General features: G+C 39.7%; 1 protein-coding gene across 1 annotated transcript in view; it reads left to right on the top strand.

The window, feature by feature from the left end:
- C1H9orf135 (chromosome 1 C9orf135 homolog) overlaps positions 1-17,975 on the top strand; it is a 102,866-nt gene that overhangs the window by 42,004 nt on the left and 42,887 nt on the right. Inside the window, exons 3-4 of the mRNA XM_028893972.2 lie at positions 12,282-12,400; positions 13,267-13,335. Coding sequence (XP_028749805.1) covers positions 12,282-12,400; positions 13,267-13,335 — 188 coding nt within the window. The remainder of the gene's footprint in view (positions 1-12,281; positions 12,401-13,266; positions 13,336-17,975) is intronic.

The following is a 17,975-nucleotide window of genomic DNA, read 5'->3' as shown; positions in this document are numbered from 1 at the left end:
TATTCTATTTACCAATAAAGACTCAGGAGTCAGATGTTGGGGTGAATACCTGTAGCTCAGAGAAGCCCAACAGCAACCAGCTGACCTTCCTTCTTGGCTGGAGATCCACCAGGAGAGCTTCTCTCCAGCCATTCCAAACCAAAAATAAAAAAAGACCATGAAACTCCAAGTCCCTTCCTACTCCTTCCTGTGTATCTCCCTATCCATATTCCTGGCTCTTCTGTACTCCCTATGGTTAATTCTTGTTAACTAGTTGCTGGTTCTTCGGCCTGATCCATGATTGATTTTATTAACACAGCCTTGGGGTTTCAAAGTGTGATCAAATACCCTACAATAGGATGCCTCTTGTCCTTCCTGCCTAAATATCTGAAGGAAGCACACAAACCAGAATCTTACAGATAAGTGACTTGAAGTGCTGTTATCAAAGGAAGGCATTGGGCAGTGGGCTGCTGAGCTGGGCCAGCTCTTGTTTCCTACCTCTGCATCCTCCTAATTGTTGATGGCAGCCTTCTGTGCATCCTCCCCTGGAACTCCTTTGGACCATCTTTCCTAGCATCAGCACAACTGCATCTGCCTTTCCTCTTTGAGGAGTTCTATATACATTCTGGCCCACTGAGTGGTCCTTGCCTGATTTCTGCTGCATCTGTGGGTTTATTTCTTCTGCCAAATATCTTCTCTGCAATTTCTAAGGATTTGGGACAGGAATGAAAACAGGGCACACACCATGTAGATCACTTCACTCTCCTTTGATGCTCCATTTCTGCATCAGTCAACATGCCTTAATTTAGCACAGCATGAACTAGTTTTTTCTTTAATGTATATCAGTTTGTTTAAGCAGGTATGGGGTTGCATTTTATTAGTGGTCACAGACATACATACATGATGGAACACACACACTCTGTAGTCCTTTGCCTCTGCCACCTGTTTATATGGCTTTGTGGAAGTAATTTTTCATTATGCTTATAAAATCATGAGTTTGAGAGGTGGGGGTGACATGAGAGGAGCCACTGAGGGGAGAGGGGAGGCTGGGAATAATACAAATATAGTACTCATATATGGAATTCTCAAAAATTTAAATGAAAACATTCAACTCCCATTGCTCCATCCTCAGCTTACTTCCTATTACTGAGTCAATGTCTACCCAAATACCCAAAGTAGGTCATAATTAATCACTAATCCTTATTTTCATTATTTAAATATTTTATTTGTTTAAAATTAGCTTATAAAGCAACAGCGGGAGAGACAGCTCAGTGGTTAAAAGCCCCTGCTGGACCAAGGTTCAATTCCCAGTGCCCACATGACAGTTCACAACTTCCTGGAACTCAAGTTCCAAGGGATTCTTTGTCCACTTCTGACCTCTGCAGGCACCAGGTGTACACATGGTACACAGACAAACATGTAAGCAAAACACTTACACACATAAAAATGTTCAGACAAGTAAAAATCCAAAAGTAACAGATTTGCACATGGCATTTTTATACGTACTTGATTTTGGTTGATTCTGTCCCTGTCCGCCATGTCTCCTCATTCCTCTGCCTCCTCTCTCCACGGCTCCCTTTTACCTCATTGTCTCTCTTTCCCACTTGGTTCTATTGTCTCCCCATCCTACCGCTTTCCTTAAAGCGTCTTCCTTCTTCCTTTATCATTTCATGGGCTCCTTTCTAGTTTCCTGGCCTTTACATATTTACTCCCACCTAGATATAAATATTTAACAGCTGTAGGCTAGAATCTGTATATGAGAGAGAGATCACGTGGCATTTGTCTTCCTGAGCCTGGGTAACATTGCTTGATACAATATTTTCCAGCTTCATCCAGTTTCTTGCTAGTTTCATTTTTCTTTATGGCTGAATAAAATTCCACTGTAGATATGTAAAATAGTATCTTGTGCAAGTACCATCAATTTTATGGTCAGATCATAAAAAACCTATTGGTTGTGTTCCAATAATTAGAGTATCACATCAAAGTGATGAATTTCATGTAAGGCCAAAGCTTTTCTCTATCAAGATAAAGAGATCACTCTGGGTCTAGAAAAGGCTGCAGCAGGGGATGGGAAGGTGAAGTACAGGGTAGGACCGACTGACTTTCCATCTTCCTACCTGCTCTACTTCCCCCACTCCAGACAACTCAGCAACTAGAAGGTGCTTTCGTGATGGTCTACTATTAACCACTTAACCAAGGCTAGTTCATGACAGGAAATGGCTTTGGGATATGTCAGAATGATCAGAGAACAAAATAGAGATTACCCAGGAAAACAGCAAAATAAAACAAAGCAAAACAAACAAAAAACCCACAAAATATTCCTTGAGCAGATAGCAGGGAAAATGAAAATTTTTTTTCTGATTGTATTCTGAGAGTCCTATCTGTTCAAAACAGGGTTGGCTTTATTTGTGGGGACCTCTCCGAGGTCCTTCAGATTCTGAGTTACCCTAGATATAGAAGCAGAGCCAGGGTCTCCAAGGACAGCACAATGGTTGAGAAACAAAAATGAACTTTCTGGTGACCTGCTATTTATTTATTTATTTATTTATTTATTTATTTATTTATTCATTCATTCATTCATTCATTCATTTGATTTCTTGGTTTCCTTTAGAGAAGATTTCTTTGTGTAGCCTTGGCTGTCCTGAACTGGCTTTGTACATCAGGCTGGCCTCGAACTCACAGAGATCTGTCTGCCTCTGCCTCCCGAGCGTTGGGATTAAAGGCTTTTTTTTTTCTTTTAAATAGATGAAGCAGGTTGTATTTTTCCATTTTCAACTTCTTTTTAATTAAAAATATTTCATTCAAAATATTTTGATCATGTTTTTCCTCCCCACTCCCCTCCTAGTCCAACTTTGTATACTCTCTCTCTCTCTCAAAAGCAAACAAGCAAATAAACAAAAGCCACAAGGCACACAAGTGAAAATAACAAGAAAAACAAATTAAGCAGAGAAACCCTATGAAACAAAAAAAACTAAAATCAATACAAATAGGCAAAAGTCCAATAAGACAAAAGAATGCCAAAATACAGAAAAGTGAAAAAAGTTCACAAAAACAGCATTTTTGCATTGGCCAACTGCTCCTGGGTGTGAGACCTGCCCTGAACTGTGGTTAATATACCTAGTAAAACTCTGTTGGAGAAAATCAGTTTTCCCTCTCCAGAAGGTTGCAGATAGCTTCTTGGTTAGGGGTAGGACCCTGCGTCCATTTCCTTCTCTTAATACTGGGACCCTGTCTGGCTTGAACTTGTTCGGGTATTGGGAATGCTGCTACAATCTCTGTGAATTCATATATAGATCGGTCCTATTGTGCCTAGAAGACATGGTTTCCTTGATGTCATCCATGACTCACCTCTAGCTTTTTACAGTCTTTCTGCCTTCTATAAAGTCTCCCTCAGACTTTAGGGAGGGCTTTGCTGAAGAAATCCTGTTTGTGACTGAGTGTTCCAAAGTCACTGTCTTCACACTGTCTAGTTGTGGCTCTCTGTATTAACTCTAATTGACTTCGAAAGCTTCTCTGATGCAGGCTGAGCAAGGTATTGATGTATAGGTATAGCAGTATGTTACTAGGGATCATTTTAGTGCTATGTTCCATTATGAGTATACTAGTAAGAGAATTTCCTTTAGGCACATGACCTACCCAATCTCAGGTTCTTGGCCCCTTTAGCAGTATGGGTTTTATCTCATGGACTGGGCCTTAAATCCAGTGAGAAGGTTGTTGGTTACTACCATAACACTTGCACCCCTGTTTCATGAGCATAGCTTGCAGGCAGGTCAGTTGTAGGTCTTAGGGTTTGTAGCTGGGTTGATGATCATCTTTTTCCTCCAGTCGTGTGCAGAGTGACTTCCAGCACCATGAATGCTAGTCAGTAGGGGTGAAGCTTCTAGTTAGGCACCAGCTTCGTTTCTCTGTGTCCAATGACATCCATGTCGTCTTCAGCACTAGGGCCTTACCATCAGTTGCGGAGAGCAACAAATAGACTTGGCAATAGTCTGTGATGTTTGGAGTCCCATGGGAACTCTTGTAACCCATTCCTGGAACAAGGGGTTTTACTTGGTGGCATGAGATTTCTCGGTGCATTTTCTTCCCTATTATTTGGTGACTCCATTAAGATTCCTTCCATATATGTATATGTTTTAAGAAGCTTCCACAATAGTAGTTGTTCATATTTTTTCAAATAGCCTTTAGTGGTAGTTGTTCCTCCCTGTATTTCCGTCTTTACCTTTCTCTCCCACCTCCCTATTTAATCCTGCTTTTCTAGTTTCACCTTTTTGACTTCCTAGCATCATATTTTAATTCTGCTTCCTACAGAGATCCTCTCCTCCCACCTAGTCCCTTACTAGGTACCTAGACTCTGTGGTTATTCAGGTTGTAGCACACATATTGAAAACTTATAAGTTAACATCCACATATAAGAGAAAACATACAATAAATGTCTTTTGGGGTCTGGGTCACCTCATTCAAGATAACTCTTTTTAGCTCCATCCATTTGCCCGTAAATTTTATTTCTTTAATGGCCAAATAATACTCCATTTGCATACACATATCACATTTTCATCATCTATTTGTCAGTTGATGGGTATGTAGGCTGTTCCCAACTTCTAGCTATTATGAATACAGTATGTCCTTATGATTCTCTGGATTTCCTCGGTTTCTTTGTGATGACCCCTTTTCATTTCTGATTTTATTAATTTGGATCTTCTCTCTTTGTCTTTTGGTTAATTTGGCTAATTATTTGTCAATCTTGTTAATTTTCTCATATGTTACTACTTTCTTTGTGTCTAAGCATGTGGTCAATTTTGGAGACAGTTTCATACTGTCTTTTCCATCAGACAGACTGGAAAGAAAGTATATCCTCTGGTGTCTGGGTGGGATGCTCCATGTCTCTGTTAGGTCCAGTTGATTTATGCCATCATTTAACGCTGGTATTTCTCAGTTTAGGTTTTGGCTGGATGACCTGTCCACTGGTGAGAGTGGAGTATTAAAGTCCCCCACCATCACTATGTGAAGACCAGCATGTGGTTTTTGCTGTAGTAGTGTTTCTTTTATGGGCTTGGCTGTCATTATGTTATGAACATAAATGTTTTGAATTGTAATAGCCTTTGGTAATTCTTTTTAATGACTATGCAGTGTCTGTCCTTATCTCTTCTGAGTAGTTTTGGGTTGAACTCTATTTTGCCAGATATAAAATGGTCACACCTGCTTGCCTCTCAGATCCATTTGCTTGGAGTACCTTTTCCCCTTCTTTTACTTTGAGGTGATGCACATCCTTGATGGTTGAGTATCTTTCTTTGATCATCAGAAAGACGGATCCTGTTTTCTAATCCAGTCTGTTAGTACGTGTCTTTTTATTGGGGAAATTGAGACCATTAATATTGAGTTATTAATGAGTTGTATTTATTGATTCCTGTTATTTTGTTGTTGTGTTATGGATTCCCCCCTCCTCTTTTGATTTGCTCTTCTGGCATTATTTATTCCTGTGTCTTCTTGGGTATAGTTAACCTATTCAGACTAAAATTTTCCTTCTAGTGACTTCTGTAGAGATGGATTAGTAGATAAATCCTGCTTAAATTTGTTTTTTTTTTTTTATCATAGGATGTTATTCTTTCTTCAGCTATTATGATTGGCAGTTTTGCTGGATAGAGTAGTCTGAGCTGGCATCTATGGTCTCTCGAGTTTGTAGAGCATGTGTCCAGGCCCTTCTGGCATTCCGAGTTTCCATTAAAAAGTCAGGTGTTAGACCAAATTCACTTTCACAATATCCTTTCTTTGTTTTGAATATTTAGTGCTTTAGTTATTATATATTGTAGGGAATACTTTTTCTCATCCCGTCTGCTTGGTATTCATTTGTACCTTGAAGGGCATTTTTTTCTGTAGATTGGAGAAACTATTTTTCAAAACTATATTCTGTGCCTTCGACCTGTGTTTCTTCTCTTTCTTCTGTCCCTATTATTCATAGATTTGGTCTTTTTTTTAATAGTGTCCCAGATTTCCTACATGTTTAGTGCCTGGATTTTTTTAGATTTAACATTTTCTTGGACTGAGATATCTATTTCTTCTACCTTGTTTCCAGCACCTGAAATTTTCTCTTCCATGCCTTTTAATGTGCTGATGAGCTTATCTCTGAGGTTTTTATTTGGCATCTAAGGTTTTCATTTCCATTTTTATTTCAGTTTGGGTTTTCTTTAGTGATTCTATTTCTCTGTTAAATGTACTTCCACGTATTGAAACATCTTCATTATTTCATTCAATAGTTTGTGTTTTCATGATCTTCCTTAAGGCATTTATTCATATCCTCTCTGAAGTCCTTGAACATACTCGTAATTATTATTTTAAAGGACATGTCGTGTGCTTCAGCTAAATTGCCTTTCTCTTGGCTTATAGCAGCAGAGTTGCTGTCTTCTTGAAGAGCCATATTGTCTTGGCTGTTGGTGTTTGTATGCTTTTGTGCTGGGATGTAAGCATCTGAAGTTAGGATGTGTGTGGTATTTCTTGATATAGTTATCAGGTCTTGTCTTGGTTGGGTGGATGTTCTGGTCTTTGGTTGACATTGCTCACCTTGTATCCTAGGTAAATGCAATGATTGGCTGTGGGTAGAGAGTGTTTCTTCAGGTCTTTAAGTGACACAAAGGAATGGAGATGGACTAGAAGTCAAGGCTGAGAGGGGCAGCAAGAAAGAACTCATGGGATCCTGGGTCCACACCAAGAGGCAGAGTCCGCAGGGAATGGAGTGGGTGGTAGGGCTCCTGGAGACTACAGCAGGATTAAAAGGAAGTCTGGGAATACTGAAATGAAATGAAATAGCTGGTGATTTTTAAATAAAGGACTTCTTACAATGTCCTGGTATTATCTGATGATGACAGTGATGATGAATTTTTGGCAATGATGCAAAAAACTTTATCCTTGTTCATAACTGCTATTTAACAGGCTTAAATAAAACATTCTTTGTTAGTGACTAAAGAGCTAAGATCTCATCTTTATTCCAGAGATGACATGCTACTCTTGCAGACCATGCTAAGTATTTGGGCAATAACTAGATCTCAGTGTTTTGGTCTCTTATTCACCCAGAGTATTTGAAAATAAACAAGTAATTGAAAGGAACTGACTAGAAGTATTTGGGGCTTGGAGGACTTATCTGGAAAGAGAGTGAAGGTAGTGAGCACATCTGATAAGAGGGCCTGGAGGATATAACCTAGGCAAACTAAGTGTTCCCTGTAGGTTGGGATTTCACTTATTCTTGCCAAAAGACTACAGGATAGAAAGTTCCAGAAGCAGCATGAGCTATCAGGGGGGAAAAACTTGACTTGGCAAGTATTTGTACTTCCTTCAGAGGAGTCAGCTTTTCTAGGCCCTGTAGGAACCAAGAAAAAGTACCAGTGGAGGAGCTTCTGAAATGAGCTGAGCCATAGTGTGTGAGCCACACTGAGCAGGGTGCGGCTCCCCTTGAGTGTAATGTGTGGGGAAGTTATGAGTGGACCTTCCATTCCCTCTAACCTATTAGGCAGACTTTGTATCTACTGAGTTTTCTTAAATGCAGCACACATGGGTGAGTTTACTCTGGAAATTTAGAAATTGGGATCTTTAAAAGAATTGACTCTCAAGAAAATAGGAAGTATTTATGATATTTTGAAATGAGCTTCTTCTAGATCCATTCATTTGCCTGCAAACCTCATGATGTCATTGTTTTTCTCTGCTGAGTAGTATTCCATTGTGCATATGTGCCACAATTTATTTATCCATTCTTCAGTTGAAGGGCATCTAGGTTGTTTTCAGGTTTTGGCTATTACAAACAATGCTGATATGAACATAGCTGAGCAAGTGCTCTTGTGGTATGATTGAGCATTTCTTGGGTATATGCCCAGGAGTGGTATAGCTGGATCTTGGGGGAGATTGATTCCTAATTTTCTAAGAAAGTGCCATATTGATTTCCAAAGTGGTTGTACAAGCTTGCATTCCCACCAGCAGTGGAGGAGAGTTCCCCTAGTTCCACATCCTCTCCAGCATAAAGTATCTTCAGTGTTTTTGATCTTAGCCATTCTGACAGGCGTAAGGTGGTATCTCAAAGTTGTTTTGATTTGCATTTCCCTGATGATTAGGGATGTTGAGCAGTTCTTAAATGTCTTTCAGCCATTTGAGTTTCCTCTGTTGAGAATTCTGTTTAGTTCTATAGCCCATTTCTTAATTGGACTGTTGGTCGTTTTGATGTCTAATTTTTTGAGTTCCTTATATATTCTGGATATCAGTCCTTTGTCAGATGTGGGGTTGGTGAAGACCTTTTCCCATTCTGTAGGCTGTCGCTTTGCTTTGTTGACCATATTCTTTGCTCCTGAGTGAGGTAACCCAGACTCAGAAAGACAAATATGGTATGTACTCACTCATAGGAGGATACTAGAGGTGGAACAAGGATGACTGGGCTGCTACTCACATCACCAGGGAGGCTACCTGGAAAACAGGACCCCAAGAAAGACATGAGGATCACCCAATGACAGAGAAATGACTGAGATCAACATGAACAACCTGCACATGAGTGGGAGTAATGAAGGGTGAGGGGCGAGGGAAAGAGAGCCTGTGGGAGCAGGAGATACCAGCTGGATCAAGAGCAGAGAGGGAGAACAAGGAATAGGAGACCATGGTAAATGAAGACTACATGAGAAAAGGAAGAAACAAAATGCTAAAGAGGCCCACAGAAATCCCCAAAGATACCCCCACAATAGACTGCTGGCAATGGTCGAGAGATAGCCAGAACTGACCTACTCTGGTGATGGGATGGCCAAACACCCTAATAGTTGTGCCAGAAACCCCATCCAAGGACTGAGGAATCTGGATGCAGAGATCCACAGCTAGGGTGAAGCTCCGGGAGTCTAATTAGCGAGAAAGAGGAGGGTTTATATGAGCGAGAATTGTTGAAACCAAGGTTGGATAAAGCACAGGGACAAATAGCCAAACCAATGGAAACACATGAACTATGAACCAAAGGCTGAGGGGTCCCCAACTGGATCAGGCCCTCTGAATAGGTGAGATAGTTGATTGGCTTGATCTGTTTGGGAGGCATCTAGGCAGTGGTACTGGGTCCTGTGCTCATTGCATGAGCTGGCTGTTTGAAACCTGGGGCTTATGCAGGGACGCTTGGCTCAGTCTGGGAGGAGGGGACTGGACCTGCCTGGACTGAGTCTACCAGGTCAATTTCAGTCCTCGGGGGGGAGGCTTTGCCCTGGAGGAGGTGGGAATGGGGAGTGGGCTAGGAGGAAGGGGAGGGGGGCAGGAGGGAGGAGAACAAGGGAATCTGTGGCTGATATGTAGAACTGAATGGTATTGTAAAATAAAATAAAAGGAAAAAAATGAGCTTCTTGTAAACATTTGATTTTTAAAAAGCATTATCGCTTTACTCAAGCTAGACTTTATTATGCAAATCAAATAGAAATTTTAGGCACTGTCCTGTGAGTTTTGGCTGTGTTAATTTAGCTATCTCATGTACCAAACTGCCAGTCTTCAGTGTGAGCATATATATGTACCTGGAGTTTTCTCCAGTCCTGCTTGGATAAATCTCACAGGATAAATCTCTCTCACCCACCAGTCCCGCAGCCACTTAGACTGAACTAAGGAAGCACACAGAGACTTATATTGCTTACAAACTGTATGGCTGTGGCAGGCTTCTTGTTATCTGGCTCTTCTATCTTAAAATTAACCCATTTCTATAAATCTATACTTTGCCACATGGCTCGTGGCTTACCAGTATCTTACATGTTGGTACTCAAGGCGGCAGCTGGCAGCGTCTCCTGCCTCACCTTCCACTTCCCAGAATTCTCCTCTCTCCTTGTCCCACCTATACGTCTTGCCTGACTACTGGCCAATCAGTGTTTTATTTATTAACCAATCAGAGCAACACATTTAACATACAGAACATCCCACAGTATGTGTATATATATATAATTTTAAACATATGGAAGTGCTTTTATGAATCATGCTTATATCAGGTTATAAAGCAATTTTCACATTAAGATGGTTTAGGATTAGATTTGGCTATGAGCTTCCAAAAATCAACAGAGGCTGTTCACATAAGATTTTCTTCTCTCATGTAAAAGTCTGGGGGATAGCAAACTAGAACTAGTATGGAAGTTTCACAGATGGTCACATGAGATCTTTCCTCATAGCTTTCTGCTCTGCCATTCCTTGGGTAAGATCCAGAATGGCTGCTGGATACCAACTACAATACTCACCTTCTGTGTAGCAGGAACAGGAATATAAAAGATTGTCTCAGGAAGCTGTATAAATGATTTCTACTAATGCTCCATAGTGCAGTGTACACCTTATCTAAGTGTGAAGGGAGCCTGGAAGATGTAGTCTATATAACTCTGTGAGTCCAACTGAAATGTGAGATTCTAATATTGAAGAGGAAGAAGTAAAGCCTGAATTCGCCTCTTACACAGAGGCTTTGAGTAGGCTCCGTGGCCAGACAGCTTCTTTATCCCTATATTCTAATTCTGGTGTGGAGTCTTGAAACTTTCTATTCCTGGAAATCCCTGTGCTTCATACAGCCTTCAGAAAGTTGGAAAGTTAATTTTTAAAATCTTATACCTTTAAACAAAGGGGAGGGCCTCTAACTCATCGCCCCCCAAAGAGACATTTAAATATTTCTTCTTTTTGTTACAATGTACAAGGCCCAATTTACTTTTCCTTGCTCCTGATTTGTGAGCAGGAAAATGCAAGATAAGAAAGAACCAAGATAATGGCATATGGACCAGTGCAGGGAACGTGATGTTGGGAGGCCATGTGATTCAGGAGGTTGTGGTCTTCTGAGATCAGTGGTCAGAGAAGCCAAGAATCTAGAGAGCCATGGCCTCAATCAGGGAACCATGACTAGAGACATTAAAATTTCCTTGAGTAGCTACAGCAGAGCCTGTGCTAACCAGACTGTACCGAAACCTTTGTCTATAGCCATAATCCTCCTGCAGTGAAAGAATTCTAGTGTCCTAAGATTGGTTTCCCCCACTGTTTTCTTAAAAAATTATTTTATAAACAATCTTTGGGGTCTAATGTATTCTGGAGTTTGACTGGCTGTCCTGGGAAATCTACTTTCTGGGTTAGGAAAATAATGCATTTTCTTGGTGATACATTCTGCTCCTCTGTTCTGGGCTTCTAGAATCCTGATCATCTAAGTTTGTATGGTAAAAATACTGAATCCTTAGCTCACCACAGTCTTCCAGCTCTTAGGAACAAGAACTTCCATTTCTAAGGTCCAATAGATGCTACCCTGTAAGATGAATTGCTAAACGGTCTTATTAATTAAAAAAACACAAAAAACAAAAACAAACAAACAAGAAAAAAACAAAACAACAACCCGGTGCCAGATATTGTGGTGAAAACTGAAAGATCAGAGAAACAGCAAAAGCCACAGCCAACCCCACCTTGCCAGTTCATCAGCTGATCCTGTTTCTAGGAATCCTCAGACTGAAAGCCTCTGAGTCCTCATCTCTGAGGGTCTCAGTTGAACTGCCTAAAAGCCTCTAGTTCCTGGTGCTCACGCCTTATATACCTTTCTGCTTCTTGCCATCACTTCCTGGGATTAAAGGCATGTGTCCTTCCCGAGCAAAAACATGAGATCTCAAATGCCAGGATTAAAGGTGTGTCAGCATTGCCTGGCTCTGTTTCCAGTGTGGCCTTGAACTCACAGAGATCCAAATGGATCTCTGCCTCCTGAGTGATAGGATTAAGGGTATGTGCCACCACTGTCTGGCCTCTATGTCCAATGTAGTGACTGGCTCTGTCCTCTGATCCAGAGATAAGTTTTATTTGTTTGAGCACAAATAAAATACCACCACACTATCCACAATGCTTCTGTACATGGTCTAAGTATATCTTTTAATTTTCAAATGATCCTTCCTAGTAGTAATTGATTGATAATCCACTGAATTATCCTTTGGTAGAGAATGCACAACACTGAAAATGGTGACAGTGATGTTTGAAGAACTTGAAATCCTTTAGGGTTTTCTTAGGGAAGTTAAAAAATATACTAATCCTGAACAGGTTAAAGAAGGGGGAATTGGGAAGAATTAGTACCTAGTTGAATAAATGCTTCCCATTTTATGTGAAAAAGGAATTGATTATTATTTCCCAACAACACACAGATATTGCTATTTTCGGATACTTATGATGAAATAGGCAGTGGCTATGAGCTACTTTTATGTTTGAAATGTCAGCTGGAGTCAGTAATTAAAATCAGAAAATGCCTTAGTAGGGAAATGTTTTAGTGCCTGACATTGATGGTGATTAATTAATTTTCTTTCATGTGGCTTCTATTTCTCCAGACCTGTGTATCAGAAACACATGAACAGATGTCCCAAGTTTTCTTAAACAAAGACTTTGTGCAAAGAAAGAAAAAGGCCTTGATAAACGCAGAAACAATATGTCCTGGGATTTTGGAAAGGTATTCATTTTCTCTTCTTTTGTTTGTAGAATCCACACATCTCAGGAATGGTTTATATGCACAGGAAAGAGGCAAGTATGTTCCAGCTATGTGCCAAGTATGTCCCAGCTAGGACTGGGTCATAACTGTCTCTGCTTCCTGCGTATTCTCTACCCTATTTCCAAAAGGATTCTTCACCCTTAATCATTTGCCAATGAAGGTTTTACTTATTCAAGGTTCAACTAAAACTCACAGTTTATTGATAGAATTTTCTGGCTTAGGGTTCTTACTGTTTGGGTTTGAACCTCACTTCTACAAGTTGCTTGTCAAAGTTCTTTGGCATCTATGATCCTGACTGTATATGTGTAAAATGGGAATTATTTAAACACTTACGTCAGAGGGTTGTTCTGAAGTTTGGAAGAAATAAAGTATGAAGCATACCTAGAACTACCATTTGCCAGTCAGAATTAGGAAAGTTGTCATTGATCAAGATTAGTGTCTCTGCTGTTCTTGCAGTCTGATTCAGGTATTTTTAAGTCTGATTCATGAGGGATTTCTTTGTGTGTATTTCTCCAGAAAGAGACAGAGTTCTTGAGGGTAGCCGCTATGTGTAGCCACGCCTGCTGTCCTAGACCAGGCAGAGTACCCCTCCAGAGAAGTACATCGAATAGTCTTTGTTTTATATTGTAATTATTGGTAAATGCTCAAAGTGATGATGAAAACATTAAAATCTCTTGTTGGCTTATTTTAGTTTTCAAAGTATATAAATATTGCAAACTTCAAAAAATTTTCTGAAAGTCATTGGCTCCATATTAGTTCTGAATGGCTTTGAAATGTCAAATGTGGAAGTCTGATGTAGTTCTTAAAAGACACTGTCTTGCTTACAGGGATCCTGAATTGCCTCCCACAGGCTTTCGGCATGTTTTTATGGGATCCCCACCAGATCAGAGAAAACCGTAAGTTGTCCCTAAACTGCTGCTGATTGTACAAAATGTTGATTCAACAGCTTTGTTTGCTGGGGTGAGGAGTGTTCCAAGGTCAACAAAATGCCCTTTACATGATGTTTTGGACTTTCCTATAACAGCAGATGTTTTGACCATAACGAGGCACAGCATCAATGACAATAATGACGATAGTAACAATAATAACCACAACAAGCACTTATTTGTGAATTCTCCTACTCTCTGACATTCCTTGCCACTCTTCAAATGATGGCAGGATGGCACATGCTTACATTGCCAGCACTTGGGATGCTGTGGTGAGGGTGTTGTGAGTTCTAGGCCAGCTTGGGTTACATAGTGAGACCTTTTCCAAAACAGACAAAATAAACATGCACTGTGGAAAAAAAAAAAAAAGGAATACTTACACAGTTGATGAAATCATCTGTGTCATGAGCAGATAATCAAGTCACCTGTGCACACACTTGTAGCTGAAGCAATAAAAGATGATCTCTGTGCTGTTGCAGCTCTCACACTATGGACATGTGTCCTTTTCACAGATTGCTAAGTATTAGGATTTGCTAATTTTCATGCTCTTTGTCAGTTTCATTAAAAATGCTGCCTAAATGTAGAGCTGGAGAGGTGTCTTGTGGCATGCCTTTTGGCAGGAAGAAAATCCAGGCACTAAGGAAGCTTCATTCACACAAGAGTTACAGAATAATTGATAGTTAAATTCAAGGTACCTGAACCTTGTGAGGCGGAGGCAGGAGGATTGCATGTTTGAGGCCATCTGGGTTAGACATTAAGGCTCTTTCTCTACCAAAATGAGAAGAAACCTGTGGTGATATTTAATTTGTGCTCTTACAAATAACGCTTGCCTGGGGATCAGAGGACAAAGCAAGTCACTATATTAAACATAGAGGTCAGACAGTGGTAGCACATGCCTTTAATCCTAGTATTCAGGAGGCAGAGATCTGTCTGGATCTCTGTGAGTTCAAGACCACACTGGGAACAGAGCCAGGTATGATGGCACATGCCTTTAATCCCAGCACATGTTAACCATAGAGGTCTGGAGGTCTGTACAGACAGACAGGAAGTGATAGAGCTAGGCAGAAAAAGGAAGTGATGTATCGGGGCAGAGAGAGGAAGAGGGCAGGAAACACAAAGTTATATAAGGTGTGAGTATACAGGAAGCAGCTCTTTTGGGCTGAGGATTTCCTAGCGGTAAGAACTTGTGGCTGGCTTGTTCTATTCCTCTGATCTTTCAGTTTTCACCCCAGTATCTGGCTCTGTTTTTTTTTTTTTTTTTTTTTTTTTTTTTTTTTTTTTTTTTTTTTTTTTTTTTTTTTTTTATTAATAAAACCATTTAGCAATTCGTGTTACAGAAACCAAAACCAAAACACGCCCGAGACCTGGAGGCTTGCAGGAATCTGGCCTCACCTTCCCTCACGTGACGGTTCAGTATTTGCTAATTTGGTGTTTGTGGCTGTGTCCTAGAGCATGGCAGTAAACAAAGAGAATCTACTATACAGCAAGCAAGACGTAAATATTTTTATGGGTAAAGAAATGTACTTATTTGAGGTTAGCAAGAATTGTCATTGCAAAAACAGTTCTGACCCACTCATCTTTCTAAAGACGACACAATGTTCGTAATGTATAAATACGTGGAAATAGACTCATGGGCATGATGAGATTCTAAGTGTCTGGTTCTGTATACAGGACTCACTAGGTGACAGATGTGGGCCTCGTGTCACTCTGCCAGATGCTTTACTCTATAACCTTGCCCGATGTCAGGAGCATTTCATGATTCATTTCTCCTTTTCTGCACTCTAGTTTGCAAATCCTTTATTTGGAGATGGAGTTGCTTGTCTGGGTCCTCTGATTTTCTTAGCTTTTGTTTTTTTTACTCTCTCTTACTATGTTTTGTTTTGTAACATCTTCTTTCCTTTCTTTTGAATTCACCTTTTGTTACCTGAGTTCACACCCACTGGATCTTTTTCTTCTAGATCTAGAATATTAATAACTATTTTTCTTGATTTTTTTTTCCTTTGTGCACGTGTTCTGTTTTCTCCAAGATGCTTTTTTTTTTTCTTTGCATTTTTTCACTTGTGAGTTGTCTGTCTACCCTGGAGACATGTTTCTAGGCTGGTAATCTTTGGCTCTACAGACATGGTCAATGGTAGGATTCAAAGCCCGTGAGACATTCTGACATAGAGCTTCACTGGAGGGGACTATGCAGGTCGTTGCTTCCAAACAGCATCCTGGGCAGATTCCTAGTGGAGGCTCCCAGTCCTTCAGCTGAAGAGTGAAAGGCCTTTGTCCTTGAAGGCAAGGGTAATCATGCTGGGACATCATTCCTAAGTTTACCGATAGAGTCACAGGATTAGGTTGTTGACCAAGGACTTTCTCTTTTACCCTTTCCAGTGAGTGAGTCTCCTGATGAGAAGGGATGAGGCAGTTGCTCTGCAGCCACTTGGGAGGGAGGCAGGGGTTAGAATTTTACCACTAAGCAAATATTTCCTCCCAACTCTTTTTGCTGACTTTTAGATTAACTTTCCCAAGCCAGGTTCCTCTTCTTTTGAGCTCTTAAAGGTTGTTTCTCCTGTTTCTTCTGCTCTCTCTGTTCTTGTGGGCTCTAATTTCTAAAATATTCTAAAAAAATAAAGTTTTTAAAGTATTTTTTATTTTTTGATATTATAATATAATTACATCATTTTCCCCTTCCCTTTCCTCCCTCCAAACCCTCCATATACCCCTCCTTGCTCTTTTTCAAACTCATGGCCTCTTTTTTTCATTAATTGCTATAATATGTGTATATGTGTGTACATATATATGTGTATATACATATATTTATACATGTGTGTATTTATATATTGATATATGTGTGTATACATATATTTATACATATGTGTATGTATGTATATATTGATATATATGCATATATTTATGTATTTAGGAATATGCATATTCCTAAAGTTTTAATAGAGTCTTTGAGGAAGCAGGATTGATGTGCATGTTTAAGCCCAATTCTGAAGTCATACAGTCTCTCCTGAAAGATCATCTTTTTCTGAAGACCTTTTTACACTGTGTCCCCATCCCCATGACCTGGTTAGGTCCCTCCTTTTGGATATCCATAGCACCGTGCACCTCTTTTGTCTAAACATCATTCATCTTTTCATGTTATGATTTGGATCCCCGTCTTTCTTGCTGAGTTCCATACTCTGAAGGGCAAGGCTGCCATGGCTCCATCCCCTATAGGTTCTGGGATGTGGAGAAGCTGATATGCTGTAGCAGTAACATGGTTACAAATTGTTGATTTCTAATGTTCAACAGCAAATTATAAGTGAAGAGGAATGCCAAATTCCTATCTTTCTTGATTTAAGGATTCAAGGCCTGTAGATCAAAATGTTTGCAGTTTTAGTAAATGCTTTTGAAGACAAATCTTTTAGAAACCAACACTTACTAGTTTGAGTTGCAAGAATTACTTGTTTGTGTAATTTGATTTGTGAGTATGAGCAAGGAAATAAACATATGTTCAACTCCAACCCTCTTCAACTAATTCCATATGTAATTCTTCCTCTCGGTGAATGTATATTAATTACAGGATGGCACACAGTAGAATCCTGTGGTAGTTTGAAATCCACTCTCTTGAATATTAAAATTTCTTGTGCTGTTTGCTAGCTGTACAGCTGTGGAAGTTAAATGTCAACTTTAAAAGGCAATGAATAAAAATGAGTTTGCTCAATGGACCAAAATAATGTGCTTCAGCTTATAAAAGTAAAGCTGTATTCATAATGTAAATTTAAACTTCATGTTACCTCTTAAGGAAAAAAAATTAGAAACTGGGTATAGCCTTGCTATTTAGGACCTATTGTTACCTTAATTTCTAGATAACACCATTTATGTTGTAATGGTGCTAGACTGTGTACTTCATTTTCTCATAACTCAACCCATGGCTGCTATATCACTTTGCACCAATATGAAGAAAACACTATTTATTCATAAATAGGTAACGATACTTCAGTGAAACACTGGGTGTAAGAACAACTACAGTATTTCATGGCACTGTCTTGACACTACTGACTTTAACTAAGCAAAGAGGCTCCATTAATAATGTCTTCTTCACATGCCATGGACTAAGGAAAAGGGGAAAGTTGTACTAGAGAAATGAGGTAGCTAGTCTTGATTTATCAATTTGATGGCATCTGGAATCAACTAAAACAAACTGCTGGGCACTCCTGTGAGAGAGTTTCTTTATTAGATTATTGAAAGCAGGAAGACTCATACTAACATGTGAATAGTGCCTACCAGTGACTGCCTTTAACTGATGTGAGAACCAATTCATTGTAGATCAAATCAAACCAATCCAATGTAGATCAAAATCCTGCATCTCTCTAGGGATTCTCCAGGTCTTTGACTCCATATTGGGACCACTGGGACATCCAGCCTCATGTACCGAGCACCTACCCAATTCTCACCCTCTCCAGTGTGAGACAACCATTGTTGAACTACCCAGATCACATCCTGTAAAACAATCTAAGAACTCCCCTTTTAATATACATATACGTTCTGTCAGTTCTGTTCCCTTAGAGGACCCTAAGTAATAAAAGAAAGCAGTTAGATGGAGATGAAAATTTATATCAAAGACAAGCCTGAAA

This window comes from Peromyscus leucopus, chromosome 1, assembly GCF_004664715.2.
Source record: "Peromyscus leucopus breed LL Stock chromosome 1, UCI_PerLeu_2.1, whole genome shotgun sequence".
Taxonomy (NCBI): domain Eukaryota; kingdom Metazoa; phylum Chordata; class Mammalia; order Rodentia; family Cricetidae; genus Peromyscus; species Peromyscus leucopus.
This window is presented reverse-complemented; position numbering and strand designations above follow the sequence as displayed.